Raw genomic sequence first — 18,422 nt, 5'->3', positions numbered from 1 at the left:
TGATTTTTAGGAAAAGTCGCTGGGTTTGGTGCTCAAAGCTTGAGTGGCGTGTACATCAATTCTTTATCCAAACCACTAGAACAAGTGTAATTTCCAGTTTCATTTTGTTTTGAGGACATAATAGATTCCCAGAGAAGATCTAGATCATTAGGCGCTATTTCACCAAGAACAGCTGAAACCGCTTGCTTGGCTTTGCGCTAAGGTGGTCAATAGGTTCTTCCAACTTCATTCCTGTACTGTTTGTCTCGGTTTCTTCTAGGAGGGTTGCTGGTAAATATAATGACGTTTCTTGCTCTAGTAAGTCATGTGCTACCACCGAACAAGGACTACTTGCAGCAATTGGAAGGTTACACATCACGCCCTAGACAAGGACGCAAAATAAATATAACGTAAACTGTATTAAAAAAAAATTAATTGGGTACATAATTATCAAAGTTAACCAACACTTAGACAAAGATCAATAATCCCTCCTGATCTTTGTTGCCTTTATTATGGACTAAAAATAAAACCTTTTTTGCTGTCTTAATTTATGATAAAAAGTGCCTAATTTATTACATAAAATACCTTTCATTATGACAAATAAGTACGAACTTTAAAGCGAGTAGTAAAGGAACCCGGAGTGGTATATTGGAAACCCGAAACGTTTTTCTGGGCGTTATTCACCGTATTCTTAACCTTGAGAAAATCACATGAACTCGTATCCCAGGCGGTATAAGGTGGAGGGATGCGTGTGTGTAGGTGGGGGCAATTGGAAGCAAAAATGCAGTTTTTTTTAAATGAACCCTTTATTCTTAAAAGACCAATTTGGCCTCAGCTTACCATCGCGGACTACGTGGTCTTTAACTTGTTGCCATTGCTTCAAGTTCTCAGATTTTGGTGAGAATAAAAATAGAAAATCCGCTAAATAAATTTCAACTGTGTGCAGACGCAAAGGCGACATAAAATGCACGGGGTATTAAACCTCTTCATTATCTGCGGAACTCAGGAAAAACTGACGTAGAAGGCACAAAATAAGCATATGGCATTGTTTTCTTGGATACCAGCACACAGTCTGAGGTCCACGAAATCGGTTAATTTGTGCTTTCTATCCCTATTCGTTACATTTCAAGGAAAGGCATTAAGGAAACGGGGCCCGCTCATGCAGATTTTGTGATGATAAGGTCCCTATCCATTTTTTTTTTAATCTTTTTTGCCCCGCGGGCCTTGTTTGGTGCCATTGTTAGTAACACTATTTCCATTGAGTGCCAGTTCAGAACTTACAGATGTCTCAATGGTTTCAGTTTCCTCGTAAGAAAGGTTCTTGGTCTCCGGAAGCTTTGTGGGCAGCTCCCCTATTTTCTGCATGTCAAGATTAACCCGGCAGTTGCGACAAATACCTGTTGAGTGAATCGATGGAAAATGCAGGTTTTTGCTGATACGAAATAATCACTATTCTGAACAACTACGGTCTTAATTTACACAAGTAAGGGAACCTGTTTTAAAAAACTTAAATGATAGATTTTCCTGCCCTTTCATATACTTCAACTCTTCAATTCCCTACCCTTTGATATACTTGAAGCCTGATAAAGGTACCCTTTAGGGGCTGAGCCTCCCTGTAACTATCTATAAGCCATCAGGGAATCTGCTTTAAAAAGCTGTAATTTTAGGAGTCCGGTGAAGGCTTCTAAATTTACCTTTTTGCTTCTAATATAAAATGTTAGAATAATGAAAGGAAAAGAAACACGTAAATAAACAAAGGCTATTGAATTTGCGACCGTCACGGCTACTTAATTATTGAAAAAGTCAAAAAAAAAAAAAAAAGAAAAGTGCTTTCAAAGTGCTTTAATTGAAGTGTCAGATTGGACCGCCATTTTAGAGCTGGTCTGTTTGGTTGAAAAAGATGAAAAATGATGTATACATACCTGAACCAACTGGAATAAAAATTCCCAGTTTCTTCTATATCAAATAACAAGCACTTTTGCCAAGTCCTCGTTCTGCCTTTGCGTTTTTTGGGCTTGTCCGCCGTGCTTCGAGATTAGCGAAGGAACTCAGCACAGATTCGATCCTCGACGCCACCCAATACCAAGGGATGAGCGGTGCCGGGGACAAATCGTTAATTCCGAAAGGTCTAACTCCGAAGAAAAGGATGTAGATACTCTTCCCAAAATAAGTTCGATTTCAGTTTCTACGTCACTTATTGACAAGGAAGACTTATGAACCGCGATGTCTCTTTTGCAGTTCAGAAATGGAATAACCTCAGTTGATCTGCTCCTATCTCTGGGGTCAGAAGAGCAAGAACCGCCGACTAAGGAGCTAAAAGAGCACTAAACGTCCATGATGACACAAAACTAGCAAAACAAATTCACTCCAATTTCGCTAATTAAATATTCCCTCTTTGCATTTAATTGACTAATTCAATTTACTATGGCAAGTAAACTGCTTCGAGCTTTAGCCAACTCTGTCATTTCTTCAACAAATAATAGAAATGAATCCTCACAATTGAAGAAAATATCAATTTAAAAAAGAATCTATGATTTTTGTCTTTCTGTTCCGATTCTTCTGAAACCAAAGGAAGCGGAAAAAACAAGTATAAAAGTTAAACAGGTTAGCGGAGAGCTAATCAAATTTCATCCTGATATTTATCAGGGAAACATCTTTCACTGAAAAGGAAAACTTCCACCTTAACAATGAGAAAAAATAACCTCTCTTTGGCCGATTACCTTTTTTTCAATAAAAAAGGACGAAAAGCTCACACCAGAATCGTTTTCAGTACGCTTTCGTGTTGCTGTGTAAAAACTCCGCTTGACGTTACGGTCACGCAACAAGAATTGTTTACTCAGCCGTTGTAAAAAATTTGAATGAATTACTGTCATTTCAAAACCTTCGCGTGAGGCGCTGTAAAGAAAACCCATGCTGATTCTAACATATTATCAAGGAAAACCTTAAATCCCTCTAACGACATAGTTAAAAGGAAAATCTGAATTATATCACATAGTGAAAAAAACATATGAATTAAGGAGGTATTTGCGGGATTTTTCACGTTTGAAAATACAGCACTTTCCTGCGCGTTGTTTGCTATTTATGAACAACAATAAAGATAAATCATATAGTTTCTGGGAAAGTACGGCACTCACTCTATCAAAATTCGGTGTCATGATCCTTTGAATCGTTTTTCCTTGAAGACCAAAAGTCAGTTTAAAATATCAATTTCACACTTGCTTGCGGGACCTTTCGGGATCGTCGCGGGTCAAATTCGTTTTTCTCAGTTTTCTCAGAATTAAAGCGCTCCGGAAGAAAAAGAAATACATGAAATTTCTTCTATTCTTAGTAGCTTTTTATAGACAGAAAATAAGCGAAATTAATTTTTCAACTCTTGCCACTCAATGGTCGATATTTCCTGACCGTCGCTCTTAAGCGCTTCCGCTCTATGGTTCGCAGTGGTTCCCAGTTCTCACCGGGTTCTAGCAAACTCACTTACAAGGTTAAAGGGGTAAGTTTCTAAAGAAACTGTGGTGCTGCGTCGGTGGGAGAGTATAGCAGGTAATTTAGTGTTAACAACTGGGTTGAAAACGTAAATTAGCCACCGTAAAGGGTAAAAAAGCTGACGTTTCGAGCGTTAGCCCTTCGTCAGAGCGATTAGAGGAATTGTGGGTTGTGTGTGGATTTATATGTAGGAAGTGGAGCTACGCCATTGGTGGGAATGTGGTGACGAGAAAACAGGAATAAATTAGTTGAATGAAAAGCGCTCGTTGATTCCGTGGGGATTAAGGGTGCCGATTTGGAAAATAAATTTAGCCAATACCACGGCCCAAAACCTCAACTCTACGGCCGCTACATTGACGATTGCATCGGCGCTACCTCCTCTACCAAGGAGGAGCTCACTCAATTTATAACCGCCGTCAATTCTTTTCATCCGGCTCTTAAATATACCTGGCAAATTTCCGACACTTCTTTAGCTTTTCTAGACATCAAAATTTCAATTGAAGGCAACGGTTTATGTACTAGTGTTTACTACAAACCTACAGATTCACACAGTTACTTGTTGTATTCATCCTCACATCCATCACACGTCAAGAACTCCATACCTTTTTCACAGTTTCTCAGACTTCGCCGTTTATGTAGTGACGACTCTGATTTTTCCGAAAAATCAGAGGCAATGAGCCAGTTTTTCGATAAACGCGGCTATCCTGTTTCTGTCGTTCAAGCGGGCTACCACCGTGCCCAACTAATCGATCGACAGGCAGCACTACAAACGGCTGAGAAGGAGAACACTGACCGCATTCCATTTACTCTTACATTTCACCCTCACAACCACGCAGTTAAATCTATCATTCTTAAAAATTTTAAATTACTCCAAAACGATTCAGAGACTGGCACTATCTTTTCGCAACCCCACTTATTTCATTCAAACGCGACAAAAACATAGGCAACTTTTTAGTCAGGAGTTCATTTCAAACCTGTGACCAATCTGGAACTTTTAAATGCGCTCGCTCACGATGCAAAACTTGTCCTTTCATTCATAACGTAGAGAAAATATCGGGACCCAAAAGATCTATTAAGATCATTGATCACTTTACGTGTACCTCCGCCAATGTTATTTACTGCATAACTTGCACTTATTGCAATAAGTTATACATCGGCGAAACAGGAAGACGATTGGGTGACCGATTCCGAGAACACCTTCGCGATGTGGAAAGAAATGACAAGGACGCATCCAAACCAGTCGCTAGACACTTTAATCTTCCTTATCATTCTAAACAGCATATGGCAGTTTGCGGCCTTTCCTTACATCTAGGCAGTTCGGAAAGCCGTTAAACACTAGAACAAAAATTTATATTCCAAATCGACACCCTTAATCCCCACGGAATCAACGAGCGCTTTTCATTCAACTAATTTATTCCTGTTTTCTCGTCACCACATTCCCACCAATGGCGTAGCTCCACTTCCTACATATAAATCCACACACAACCCACAATTCCTCTAATCGCTCTGACGAAGGGCTAACGCTCGAAACGTCAGCTTTTTTACCCTTTACGGTGGCTAATTTACGTTTTCAACCCAGTTGTTAACACTAAATTACCTCACTTACAAGGTTGTTTTGAGCGTAGTAAGAATTGTAATTTATGCCTTTTATGTTTTAATTGTCATTTATTATGAATATTTTAATTATCACCATGATTGTTATTATTATTATATTTGTATCTAGTTTGCTTTACCATTTTTTTTAATATCTAATATTTTTCTTTTAGATGTGAACAGGACTTCGACTTCAAGATAAGAAGTGACGACCATGGCTGCAAACAGTAGTGGTTCCATTTTGTTCTCACGGTGAGAGTCTTCATGGCAGAGAAATTACTGAGGGTACCTTGTAATTCCCTGAATGTTTTTTCACCAATTTACTAGTAATTTTCTTGCATTGTTCACGTAGAAACATTAGTTTACTTCATGTGACTTACCCGGAGTCAGATCGAAAAACCACATTAATCGCACATGAGTCAGGTTAGGGTTGACTGTCACGGGTGTTTACCTCAATTTACATACTGCTCAACGTTCCGATTTCACTTCAAAGCCGGCAAGGAAATGTGTTCTACATCTGATAATCAAGGAGGCCGAACAATCGACGACAAATTTAGAGAAAGTCTTCTGCGATCTCTTAACGAACTGAGGCAAGCTTGTATTCTTTGTGACGTTCTCATTCGTGTTGACAAAACGTTGGAGTTTCCTGCTCACCGTTGTGTTTTGGCCGCAGGCAGCGTTTATTTTCAAGCTTTGTTCTCTGATGATTTTCGTGAGAGAAAGAGCGGCGTGGTGGAGCTGGAAGGTATATATGGCATGGAAAAAGTCCTTGAATTTCTCCATACGGGTGAGGTAGAGATAAATGAATCTAATGCTCAAGATTTAGTCATGGCTGCCGATTACCTGAATATTCCAGCCTTAAAATTGCATGCTGCTGTTGCGTTAGAAAAGTTCATCAACATCTCAAATTGTCTCTCCCTACAGAGGTTTTCCACTAAGTTCGACTGTGCTCTGTTGAAAGAATCGTGCACTTTCTTCACAAATCAAAACTATTCTATGGTAACAAAATCGGAAGCGTTCAAAGAATTGAGTTTCGAGGCGCTCATTAGGTTACTCAAGAGTGACGAGCTTAATGTTCACAACGAAAGCGAAGTGCTCTGTTCTGCGCTCTCCTGGATAAGGTACGATCTTCAGTCGAGGGAGAAACTGCTTCTTGAACTCCTAAAACATGTTCGGTTTCCGCTTATCCGCAAGGATTATTTGATCAACATTGTTAAGAGTAATGTGTTGCTTCGAAGTAACGCAGTCGAAGTGAACGTTTTACTGAAAACAATCAAACAAACTTCCTCGGCGTCAGAGAAATTTCGAGAGCTGCATGTGCCAAGAACTGGACCTCTCGAGACAGTGGTAGCATTGACAGGGGGAAGATCAGTGTCGAAGTATGGCTCAAACAACAGTGTTTTGGCGTACATACCGTTGCGTGACTCATGGGTAACGCTATCTAATCTTCATATTCCGCGACACGGTCACAGTGCTGCTGTCTGCCAAGGTTCTTTGTACTTAGTGGGAGGGGTATGTAGAAATGTCTCTGCTCATTCCCACGCGTGTCGATTTAGCCCTCTCAGGAATAAATGGTACTGCGATGTAGCGGATCTTCCTCACCCAGTTTCATTTGCTGCCGTTGTGTCATTAGATGAGAAGTTGTTTGTTATTGGCGGCAAAGACTGCTGCAATACGGCACTTCGTAGAACACAATGTTACAACCGAGAGCGCAATCAATGACATTTTGCTGCAGACTTGAACTTACCACGTGACAGCCATTGTGCAACAGTATTAAATGATTTTATCTACGTCATCAGCGGAGACAAAGAGAATTTTAAAAGCTGCGAAAGATACGACTCGACGATTATGAGATGGAACCTTCTCCCGGACATGACCATGTCACGCCAACAACCTGCAGTTCATGCACTTCGCGGGAAAGTCTTGGTAGTTGGCGGTTATGCTGGTTCAAATTATAGCATGCACACAACCTGCGAGATCTTTGACCCTAAGAAGTTCCAGTGGAGCTTGGTACCTGGACTTAGCGTACCACATGCGGGATGTGGAATCACGTGCGTGGCAGATCACGTGTATGTGTTTGGCGGGTCGAATGGCCGATCTATCTTAAACGCGTTAGACAGTGTCGAGTGTTACAACGAAGTAGACAAGGAGTGGAGAAAAATCTCGGTTATACCAGAGACTATTGTCGCCCCCCAAGTGGCTGTTTTTAGGATGCCTAGAAAATATCTAACATGAAGTTGTTTTTAAGCAAGATTGAAGATGGCCGCCGAATTAAGAAAAAAATGCGCAGGTTATAAATTGGATGCAGACCAAATTTAAGATGTTCTCCTCAATTTTTACCTTCCTTCCCTTTTCCTTTAAGACAAAGTTTCCAAAACTGTTAACAATTATCCTTAGACTACTGTAAGTCATTGGAGTGTAAGAATGCTATGCTACTTTCAAACCAATGCGAACATTTAGAAAGTGCACGTACAGCAGATGAACGATAAACGCTTACAAAGGTAAAGGCTTCCTGTAACTGTGATCTTTTAGAGTACATATGCCTGTGCTCACCACAATAAGGTTTTTCGATCATTCCGTTTTACGCAAATATAGAAAAGCGTAACACAGAGCAGGTGAAGACGAAATAAAGAGACAATAAATCGAATAGTGCCAGCTGTACATTTATTTACAACTCTACAAAAAAGGTGCTCAGCATTCGCTCTGAAATGAGTCACTACCGTGTACAGAACATTCGGTTCTCACACGTTTGGACAAAAAGCAGTAACCGTGGTTATCGCGATTCATCACAGTATGAGATGTTTAATGGTGACTGTTACGAGTCTCATAAGAGAGTGAGAAGCGATCCCCTCTGACTTTAGTATCATAATTCATCCAGCTCACGTCTTGGAGTATAGAAATTGAATGGTTGTAACTTAAGAGTACTTGATCAAAAAAAAAAAATGCTGTCATTCTGTATTGGACAGGAAATTTAGGACTCCTATGAGTCTCATAAGAGAGCGAGAAGCGATCCCCTCTTTGAGTTCATTATCATAATTTATTCAGCTCATGTCTTGGAGTATAGAAATTGAGTATTTTATCAAAAAAGTGTTGTCGTTCTGTATTGGATAGGAAATTGATGTAGTGAGATTTGGAAAACGTAACATCATAATGTGATAACAGAGTGATATGTTTTCGATTGCTGTTGAAAAGTCATAACTCGTGAGGGAGTTGATCTCTTCAAATGGTGTAAAACTGACATTCCCAACGAGCAACGTCATTCTTTGAAAGAGTAGCTTCCCTCTCCACATCCCACCCCCTTTTCCCTCCTCCTCCCTCCCCCCCACCCGTGTCGGAGAGTAAAGAGACATGCGTATGGGTTTTCCGGCTGTTCGGTTTGGGTTCATATAAAGTTTATTTCCAACGTTAGCTTGACCAGTCCTTCGTAAAAATCTATGAAGACTCAAATTTCACCACTCTCTTTCCACAACTTCTTAGACGAACAAAATCTGTCGTTGGCCTTCAGAGTCCAAATCTGTAGGGCGTTCGGCGTGGAGTTGCAGGTATTTTACGTCCTGGCGTAGCGATATGTGATCTATTATTGAAAGAGAGACCAAATAAAACAAGTATTGTATAGAAGCACTGTAGAATTGTGGTCTATTTCACTGATCTATAGATACGGCCAAATAGGAAGTTCATGATGTTTATTTACTTTACTGAAGGAGTTAGTTTGGCAAGCTTTTCCTCTTCTCGAGCTTTCATCTGCGCACTGGCAGCCGCCATTTCTTCTTCCATAGCCGATAAGTCTTCCCTGGCACGCTTTCGTTTCTCCTAGACAACACAAACATAGTGAAGAAACGCTGTCAGAACCTCGACTACCGACATATGTTATCACTATGTCGAAATCTTGTAGATAATGAAGAAAATACCATGTTTCCTTGGTAGTATGGCCCTGTGACATACACAGTTTATCAAAAACGAACTAAATAAAGTGAATAACGTCAGTATAACGTTGAACACAATAGTAAAAATGGTGAAACCAACTTTAATCGGGACGCGGGGAGATTGGATGATCGAAAAGTATGCACCCCTGATAGCAGATTCTACGAGTACTAAGAGGCATGATTGCAATCAAAACAAACTTTATATTTTTGAATGATTTCGGGACACCCGACTCTCTCTCTTAGCTCCACCGGCCCTGAAGATGCCGAAGTCCTGTTTAAAAAGCACTAAGCGAACTAACCAGCCTTGTCTTTGTGGATTCTTTCACTGTGTAAAACATGGGGCCCAGTTCTGCCAGCCAGTAGCCATCAACAGCTGTGACACATTGCATGTATTCCTGCGTTAAAGAGTTGAGAGAAAAATCCAAATAAGGTAGAACAAACATGCATGCACACCTAAGAATAAGCTAGCTGTACCATTGTGCGCTCCTAACGACAGAGTCATTAGCATGTAAGAGAGGACTCCCTAAGTGGCCATTACATGATGATTACAAATGTTAGAACAAGATTGGAGCTGGCGTTTACATCCATAGTACCGACCCTCAGCCATGAGGTTGGGAACAGGCAAGCAATATCAAGAGAACTCCAGTCAAACTTCGTAGCCCCAAAGTGCGCCAGAGTCAGAATCTCTCTCATGTTATAGGTATCACGTGACTGCGCATCTGTCAAGAAATGCACCGGCCTAAGTTATCGTTAACCCTTTAACTCTCATCATGAGTGACCAAGACAGAATTTCTCCATACAACATTAAAACAATATCAGCCAGGTAAGTGATGAGAATGAAGAAAAATATCGATTTGGGGATAATAAGTTGATCCAATACTTAATTCTCTGAACTAACATTATAAGAATTGTATGGTTGACAGTAAGGAGAATTACAAATCTGATGCTGGAGTTAATAACTACGTTACCGTGGGTTTGTCGTCTTACCTTAGAGGTCATAACAAGCTCATGATAAACAATATAGTCGGGTGTGTATCCCATACCAAACAGAGCACTAGTGGGGTGAAGATGACACGGCATTCCTGTTCTCATGTTGACGTATTCTCCAATGCCCTGCGACAAAAATGCAAATAATTAATATCAAAACGACTTCCGGTCCGCCGTTAAACCTCTGACGCAGCCTGTACTGTGGTCATGTCATCTTTTTGGTTATTGATTTCCATCGTCGTTATTGGTCTTAATGACCGAAAAAGTACATACCATTATCTAAATTAGAATATTTCAGATCAAAATTACTGCGTCGTACGAATTGAAAAGAAGCTTATAAAACTCATCTCGGTTTGTGAGACCCTGAACATAAAACAACTTCCTACTATTTGTAGTTGTAACGAAATTCAGTAAACTCTTACTCATCGAGACAGATTAACCCTTTATCTTCTAACATAAGTATTCATAATCTCCATACTATTCACTATACATTTCCCAAGGTGCTGACAAAGAGAATTTGTCTTATAATCAAGCGCTGCTTTAGTTGGTGATCATTTCCCCTATTCTCATTACCTTAATGTTTGAATCAATGGTGATATTGTAAGGAGAAATTAGATGCTAGTCACTCTGAAGGGTTGAAGGGTTAACAGGTCAAACTTGGGATGATTTGAATCTATTAGAAAAGGAATGATTAAAGAGGGTAGTTTTTAAAACTGTGGTGCTGCGTTGGTGGGAGAGTATAACAAGGTAATTTGGTATTATCAAATGGGTTGATGACGTAAATTGGCCACCGTTAAGAGTTCCAAGCTGACATTTCGAGCGTTAGCCCTTCGTCAGAGATAAGGACGAAGGCTAACGCTTTGAAACTCATAAAGGTGGCCAATTGACGTTATCAACTCATTTGATAATACCAAATTACCAAGTATAGAGGTAAGTCCTTAATGTAACATGTTACCTTTAATCTGGCGGCTTGGTGAAAGTAAGAGGAACAGATACATTTTCTGATGATATCCCAATCGTTGCCGCACGACTTCAGCGCCATTTTCTGTTGGTTCATGATATCTTTCAATTGGCCACGTACTTCACGAACCTAAAATCCGGAAAAAAAAAACCATTATGAAAATCGGTTCATTTACAGAGACCATCTGATTAGTAAGTGCCACTTTTAACACGAAAAGCCATGACAAAGCACTGCGGCAATCTCTTTTATCGACTTGAAGTAAACCGGGACGCGAAGGTGTCTGTAGTCTACGCGTTTCAAAAGATAACAAAAAGACAACAACAACCTCAACTCACCTTACGCATCGCTTTAATATGAATAAAGTGCTCATTGCACCACTGGGCCGAGTAGCTATTGAAGCAAACAAACAGAAACAAGGAAGTGTTTAGAATTGACATTGTGGAGGACCAAAATTGGAAAAAGGCTTGTAAAACTTTTCTATAAAGCACTTTGACGGAGAATATGTGTTCGAGCTGTTCGTTAGATTCCAGCACACCACTCACTTCTCCTGTGGATACTTCGCCCCACTCGTCTCTACGAACATGATGGGCCGTAAGCAAACCAAGGGGCAGCGTTAGATTTTCAGAGAAGGTAAAAGAATACCTAATGGCACGGTTTGCACTTGGAGAAAGAACCGGGCGAAAGGCAGACCCCGCCCAAGTTGCAGTGGACATGCGAAATGCGCAAAATGAATCAAATGCACGTTTGTTCACTAGAGAACAGTGGCTGACAAAGAGCCAAGTTCAGAGCTTTTACTCCCGGCTAGCAGCAATGCGGCGAAAAGATCAGGGTGTGATCGGGATATCACTGGATGAGGAGGAGATATCCAATGCGTCCAGGAAAATTCCGAGAGACAAGATCTGGTAGACAAAGTTAACAAAGAGATCAAAGTCTCACATCCAATCTGCTACGATAGGTAGGACCTCTGTGAACGTTACCACAGTAACACAATTCAGAAATTCAATGTGGTTTTGTTGAGAGCCATCTGTAGTCATTTTGAGATCCCTGTAACATTGAGAGACAAAAAACAGATCCTCATAGAAAAACTGTCGGACGTGATTAGTGATTGTCAATGTGTTTCCCAGTAGACTTATGTAAACAATGTCTTATACGGTGGCTGAAAGTGTATCGAAGTGTAGAATATGCTCTACAGATACAAACTACCTTTACTTCAGATATCAAGTTCTGATGGCGTTATTATAGTGTAATATATTATAATATCTAGTAGTCAGTGGAATGTTTTGATAAAATCGATTGAAAATTTACCAAAAGCAACACTTATAACATCTGTTCATACGAAGCATGTGTCAAGTTTTTAACACGTTGGTAGCCGATTACTCCGGCTATTGACAGGTTGCTGTTCTGTGGACACAATCGACGCGGAACCGAGAGAAGCAAGCTCAGGATATTTGAAATTGATTTATTAATTATATGATATCAAACCCCAGGTAAAAGCATTTATTCTTTTCATCCAAAATTTTTTCTCCCCAAATATTACATTGGGATACAAAACAAAACCATCCGGCACAGCGTACGGCACAAGCTATCAGCGGTATTTTCTATTGTGCGGACCTTTGTGAGAACAGTATAACATCGAACAGGATCTAAATTTAAGCGATTATTTCTTCACTTCAGAAGCCTAAAACCTTCATTTCTCCCTCAGCTTCCAGACATGGAGAGTTAATATTCTGATTTTGGAAAAAATTCAGCTCTGCAGCGATGTTAAAGGGTGATTCACCGCGAAATGTGGCCAATTCCGACATTTGTTTTGATACCACGAATCACGATGGATGCCGCCTACTTTTCGAAGGCAATACCTAGCTATTTGTTGAAGTTATCATGGATTTCACCAATTTGGTTATTAGAAAAATTCTGAAGTGAGCCATGAAGCCGGGCTGCAAAGCAGGTAAGCTGTATTTATGACGAAATCTGCTCCAGTGGTTCGATTTTGGTGTAGGCGAAAAAATCGCGAATGCTCGTACATGTGCTAATTCAAACGGTCATAACTTTTGAAAAATCGAAAACGTACGGGGGTTTTTGCATATTTTTGCCTATTAAGGTCTAAACTTAACGGCTGTGTAGGATAGAATCGTTAACCAGGTCCCAAATCCCAAAACTTAACGTCTAAATCAAGGTTATTTACGGCCATCGGCCGATGGCGATTTCTAGTGGTCAGAATATGCTAAAATTCGCCTTTTCAGATATATTGAGAGGACAAATTCTAACTTTCTTGGCAAACTAGAAAGGTTTTTAAGCAATCTGATATAAATTCTGTGGCTTAACTATGCAAATCAAATATTTTACAATGTTACAAAATATGACTATTTTTCAATTTTCGAGACGTTGCGACAGTCCCTACGGACTGGGAAATAATTATGGCCCCTAATGCAGTCAGAAAATTATTTCGAATCAAACCAAATCTAATTTAGTTCTTTCCTAGGTAAAGTGTTTCTGTTGACAGAGTTTCAGGCAAAATTATTTTTGACGCAAAATTGACCGGGTGGAAATAAGAGAGACAGCTTCTGAACTCCAGTTACGAATTGTAAAAGAACGTAACAGGTGTTTGCGAGCAAGAAAAACAAAAGGCGTTTTTCCATTGACACAAGAACATTGTTACAGGAACAAAATCACAGCTCGAACACTGTGAGGCAAAACAGTTTTGTGATTTTTCAAATTGTATCTTCCTGTTCAGTGCACTAAACTCGAGTAGACTATTTCACTATGTCTGTTCGGTTTTAGATAACAAACTCAGAAGCGATTCGCGCGCCTGATTGATTTCTTGCTACGTTTGACGTCAATTGAGATCTACAACTGGAACAGACAGACGGAACATAGAATCCATCGGTTAATTCGACAGGATTCCGGGATAAAGTTTTTCTACTTAATCCTCCTCTAGCTTGAAAGACTCATTTTGATCGTGATGTAGTTGATTTTATACTCAGTAACACAACCTGTCTAGTGTGGACTCTCCATATCAATGAAAGGTGAAAGCCTAAAATTAAAACTCTCTATTTTTCTTCTATTTTCCATCTAGTCTCGGGAGCGTTGTTTGAGCCACGGTTTGGTCCGGGTAAAGCACTGCCAGGTCATGTGATTTCATCACAGAGTGTCACTGATGTCATACAATGTATCAAGTTGTGCTTGGAAATCAATCAGTGCCAGTCGATTAATTTTAACAACCAGCAAAAGGAATGTGAAGTAAGCGGGTCCAAAAGTGAGATGGCCAGTATCCAAGAACGAAACGGCTTTCATTATTACGAGGTCGTGTCCTTCCAAGGCATATCTATTTAAGAACATGCCAAGGTTTTCACTTTACTTACACGTATACTACGATAGTAGCTATACTGTGAAACCTTAAGTTTAATGGAAGTAGAAACTCTCATAAGCGATTTAGTGGCACAAAACAGAAGCAGTCCATCACAGCAGTACGTAGGTACTCAGTCACCTCGCCGCCAGAAAGACTCACCACCAAGGTGTAATCAATCTCGCCTCCAAGGCGTGTTACCTCGACACCACGTAATAAATGCAATTTAAAAAACCCGGGTATTTCCTTGGCAATTTGAAATATGAAAGTTGACTCACACCCGGGAAGGGCACAATCAAAGCTATAACTCGAAGAAATAACGATAACCTGACCTCTGTCGTGTTTCTGTTCCAAGGGATATAAATACACTTCACTTCACACCTTATTAGACTACTTCTTTGCTAAAAATGCTCAACCCATTATCTTTCGAAATCCAGAAAACCATGACGCGCTTTTTGTGCAAACGCGGAATATTAAAAAGCGATAAAAAAATCATAATTCATTAAAATCGGTTGGCAGTCATTACGAACCCACACTCGTTTCGTACTCAGTCTATTACTAAAGCCTAAATTTAAGAAATCGTAGAACTGAATAAGACTTCAACCTTTTGTTTACTGTCGCAAAGAACGGCAAATATGCTTCTTCTTCAGTTAACAATCAAAGGAGAAAAGGGCTAAGGGATCTCATTCACAACGTGTACTAATCGACTTTTAGTGGCCTATTTGTGATTTTAGACGCTAAATGCCGATTTTTTATTTGGGACACTATTGGCTAATTTGTGACTTTGGACACTTGTGGCCGATTTATGATTTTGGACCCTAGTGGCCCATTTGTGATTTTGAACACAAACGGCCGGTTTGTGATTTTGGACCCTTGACGCTGTTTTTTTTATTTTGGACCCTGGTGGCAGAATTGTGATTTTGTGCCCTAGTGGCCGATTTTTCAATGTAGACCCTAGTGGCCGATTTGTGATTTTGGACCCTAGTGAACGATTTTTCAATTTGGACCCTAGTGGCCATTTGTGATTTCGGACGCTAGTGGCCGATTTGTGATTTTGGACACTAATGGCCGATTTTTCAATTTGGACCCTCGTGGCCGATTTGTGATTTTGGACACCAGTAGCCGATTTTTGATTTTGGTCATAGTGGCCGATTTGGACCCTGAAAGTGGCCGATTTGTGATTTTGGCCACCAGGGGCCGGTTTGCAATTTGGGACACTTGGGACCGATTTGTTAATTATTCTGGACCCTTGACGCCGTTTAGTGATTTTGGACACTGGTGGCTGATATTTCATTTATTGGACCTTAATGGCTGATTTGTAAGTTTTGACACAAGTGGCTGATTTGTGATTTTGGACTGTAGTTGCCGATTTGTGATTCAGGACACAAGTGGCCCATTTGTGATTTTGGACTCTAGTGGCCTATTATTCAACTTAGACCCTTGTGGGCGATTTCTGATTTTGGTCCCTATAGTGGCCGATTTGTGATTTAAACCCTGGAAGACCCTAAAAGTGGCTGGTTTGTGATTTAAGACCCTAAAATTTCCGATTTGGGATTTTTGACATTAGTGGCCGATTTGTGATTTTAGACCCTAAAATTGCCGATTTGTGCGTGATTTTGAACACTAGTGGCCGATTTGTGATTTTAACCCTTGTGGCCGATTTACAAATTGGTACACTTAGGGCTGATTTGGAATTTTTGACACTAGTGGCCGATTTGTGATTTTGGACTCTAGCTGCCGATTTTTGATTCAGGACACAAGTGGCCCATTTGTGATTTTGGACTTTAGTGGCCTATTATTCAACTTAGACCCTTGTGGGCGATTTGTGATTTTGGTCACTATAGTGGCCGATTTGTGATTTTAGACCCTAGAAGACCCTAAAAGTGGCCGATTTGTGATTTTGGACTCTAGCCGGCGGGACATTAGTGGCCGATTTGGGATTTTAGACACTAGTGGCCGATTTGTGATTCGGACCCTTGTGGCCGATTTGCAAATTGGGATACTTGGGGCTGATTTGAGATTTTGGACATTAGTGGCTGATATGTGATTTTGAACCTTTGTGGCCGATTTGTTATTTTTCACTCCAGAAGCCGATTTGAAATTTTGGACTCTGAAAGCCGATTTATAATTCTGGATACTAGTGGCCGATTTGTGATTTTGGACACTAGTGGCCAAAAGAACAAAAATTATTACGTTAATTAAAAAAACTTTTTTGGTCCACACTATCACCCCTTTTCAAACCAGTTTCTCTTAATTTACAAACTAGGAACGAAAATGTTTCAACAACTAATACTAACCCATTAAAAGTATATTTAATACATTCAAGACATAGTTAACCTACATATATAGACTAAGTTGTACAAAAGGTTTTAGAGTTTATCTTTACCCCATTAAATTTAGCAACCCGACTTCATAACCTACCTCACCTTTCTTTAATTCCTTTAATTTAGTACACCATCTTTCATTTTTCTTTTTCGTTCTCCTTTGTTTTATTAATTGATTAATTAATTAATTAACTTTCTTCGCAGTATCCATGGGGTTGACATAGCTGTACTACAGGTTGTTGGTCCCTCATCGCCGGTGACGAATCGGGTGTTTTGACCGCGCGAGATCTGGACGCAAATGTGGCGCGAGCTTTGAAAATGTCGACTAGCAAAACAAATATGGCGGCTCGGTACGATCGCACGATTATAGATTTATATCAACTTTGTCGAACACATTCAACCTTGTATAGCAGTTTTTTAAACACTGGCACTTTTTTTTTAGTTGAAAAGGAAATTACTCAGGTCACATACAAACAGTACACGAAGATCCTCTTGATCTGATTTTCATTACTTTGCAAATATTCAGAGAGTCAATAAATTTAAAAAAATATTAAAAAGAGAACTTTTGGTACAACGAGTACATCATGTAAATCGATTTAAAACAAAATTATCCAAGATTACCTTCATTCCACCAATTTAGGAATGATGTAATAAAGCAACAAAGTGCTTCCCAACTGTTACAGCTTATAACAGAGTTACTGTACAATACATAACGAACAAAATTTCTCAGTTTCAATTTACTCTATGTTGTTCTCGAAAAACACAAACCTCACATCACTGATGATACATTGGAAGTTAAGCGCACAGCGTGCCTCTTCGCTGTGATCCATAGCTATAGGGCGCTTATATAGTATTCTAACTGGCTCGTTCATTATAAGGACTATTTTGCCAATGTGCCCACAAGAGAGCTATTTTTACATCAGTTTTTCGAGTCATTTCTTCGATGACATTTCTAAGAAAATTACTAGATGAACATTCATGTAAAGCGAAAGGCACACTGATGAAATCCTTCCACGTTCCTCTGATTTGACTATTTTCAGATAACAAAATAAAATAACCACACCAGAGAGTCAGAGAAAAAAAATAGCAGAAACATGCTTCAAACTTTTCCACTGTTTGTTTGTTTGTTTTTGACCATGACTAGCTTAAGTCATGCAACTTACTTTCAACGGTCTTTAACCAGGTGGTCGTACAAAATCAGCGCGATGTGGTTTATTTTCACAACTATCCAGTTTAGACATAATTTCGTCAAAGTGAATCCAGTTGTCACTCTGTAGGTTACTCTATCTAAAGCTATCTAACAGTCAATCATTGCATAGACACCGACCCAGTCTATGCTCTACTCCTGGACAGCTGGTGGAATCAGAGTTGACAACGGAGTGCACTTGCCTTCGGGGAATTTGAGACCTTCTTCTCCCTCTCTGAAAACAAAGAAGAACCCAAAAAGGAAAAAAATTGCTTTAGATAACACAACAAAACGAAATCGGAAGCTCATCTTGTATCTATGGACCCCTTCACGATACCCAAGATGAAAATACTAGCCAAGCTGGTTCAATAAATTTTGGTGTTTAGCCTTAGTTGAGAGGCTTGTTGGCCCGCAAAGGAAGAGTGAGAAAAGGCTCTTTACAGTTAGCGATCCCTATGGTTCAAAAGAAGCTTGTTGGAGAACAAGTTGCACAAAGTGACACCCAAAACAAAAAATATTACAATCTGGTTGCTTTCCATCGATTGTTTTGGATGAAAAAGGCGTAAATTAGATCCCTAGCGAGGTGATTTTTGTCCATACGGTCGTTAACCATGCAAAGTGTCCGGGAAAAGTTAACCATGAC

At 39.8% G+C, this 18,422-nt stretch overlaps 3 protein-coding genes and 1 pseudogene across 8 annotated transcripts in view; 2 read left to right on the top strand and 2 right to left on the bottom strand.

The window, feature by feature from the left end:
* Positions 1–14,260, top strand: part of LOC113673034 (lactadherin) — a 46,815-nt gene extending 32,555 nt beyond the window's left edge. Inside the window, exon 8 of the mRNA XM_089200271.1 lies at positions 14,000–14,260. Coding sequence (XP_089056397.1) covers positions 14,000–14,256 — 257 coding nt within the window. The 3' untranslated portion in view covers positions 14,257–14,260. The remainder of the gene's footprint in view (positions 1–13,999) is intronic.
* On the top strand, positions 5,341–7,301 carry LOC149048021 (kelch-like protein 25; annotated as a pseudogene). The gene has a single exon (XR_016184939.1). The product of XR_016184939.1 is annotated as a kelch-like protein 25 (transcript).
* Positions 7,706–11,361, bottom strand: LOC113665667 (pre-mRNA-splicing factor ATP-dependent RNA helicase PRP16-like). The gene is made up of 6 exons (XM_089200291.1): positions 11,262–11,361; positions 10,921–11,055; positions 9,966–10,091; positions 9,278–9,373; positions 8,747–8,865; positions 7,706–8,629 (listed from the first exon to the last, which is right to left on the bottom strand). Exons 1-6 carry the CDS (start codon positions 11,268–11,270, stop codon positions 8,557–8,559), a joined length of 558 nt encoding a protein of 185 aa, XP_089056417.1. The 5' UTR covers positions 11,271–11,361; the 3' UTR covers positions 7,706–8,556.
* A 2,299-nt stretch (positions 14,261–16,559) lies between the features above and the next one.
* The window catches only part of LOC149048020 (uncharacterized), a 22,403-nt gene continuing 20,540 nt past the window's right edge, over positions 16,560–18,422 (bottom strand). For 4 of the 5 annotated variants that reach the window (XM_089200221.1, XM_089200222.1, XM_089200223.1 and 1 more), the window contains one exon: positions 16,560–18,014. In XM_089200221.1, the coding sequence (XP_089056347.1) occupies positions 17,933–18,014 (82 nt within the window). In that variant the 3' untranslated portion in view covers positions 16,560–17,932. The remainder of the gene's footprint in view (positions 18,015–18,422) is intronic. The other variant, XR_016184936.1, reaches the window with a different exon arrangement.

Source organism: Pocillopora damicornis, chromosome 3 (genome assembly GCF_964200805.1).
Source record: "Pocillopora damicornis chromosome 3, jaPocDami1.2, whole genome shotgun sequence".
NCBI classification, from domain to species: Eukaryota; Metazoa; Cnidaria; class Anthozoa; order Scleractinia; family Pocilloporidae; genus Pocillopora; species Pocillopora damicornis.
This window is presented reverse-complemented; position numbering and strand designations above follow the sequence as displayed.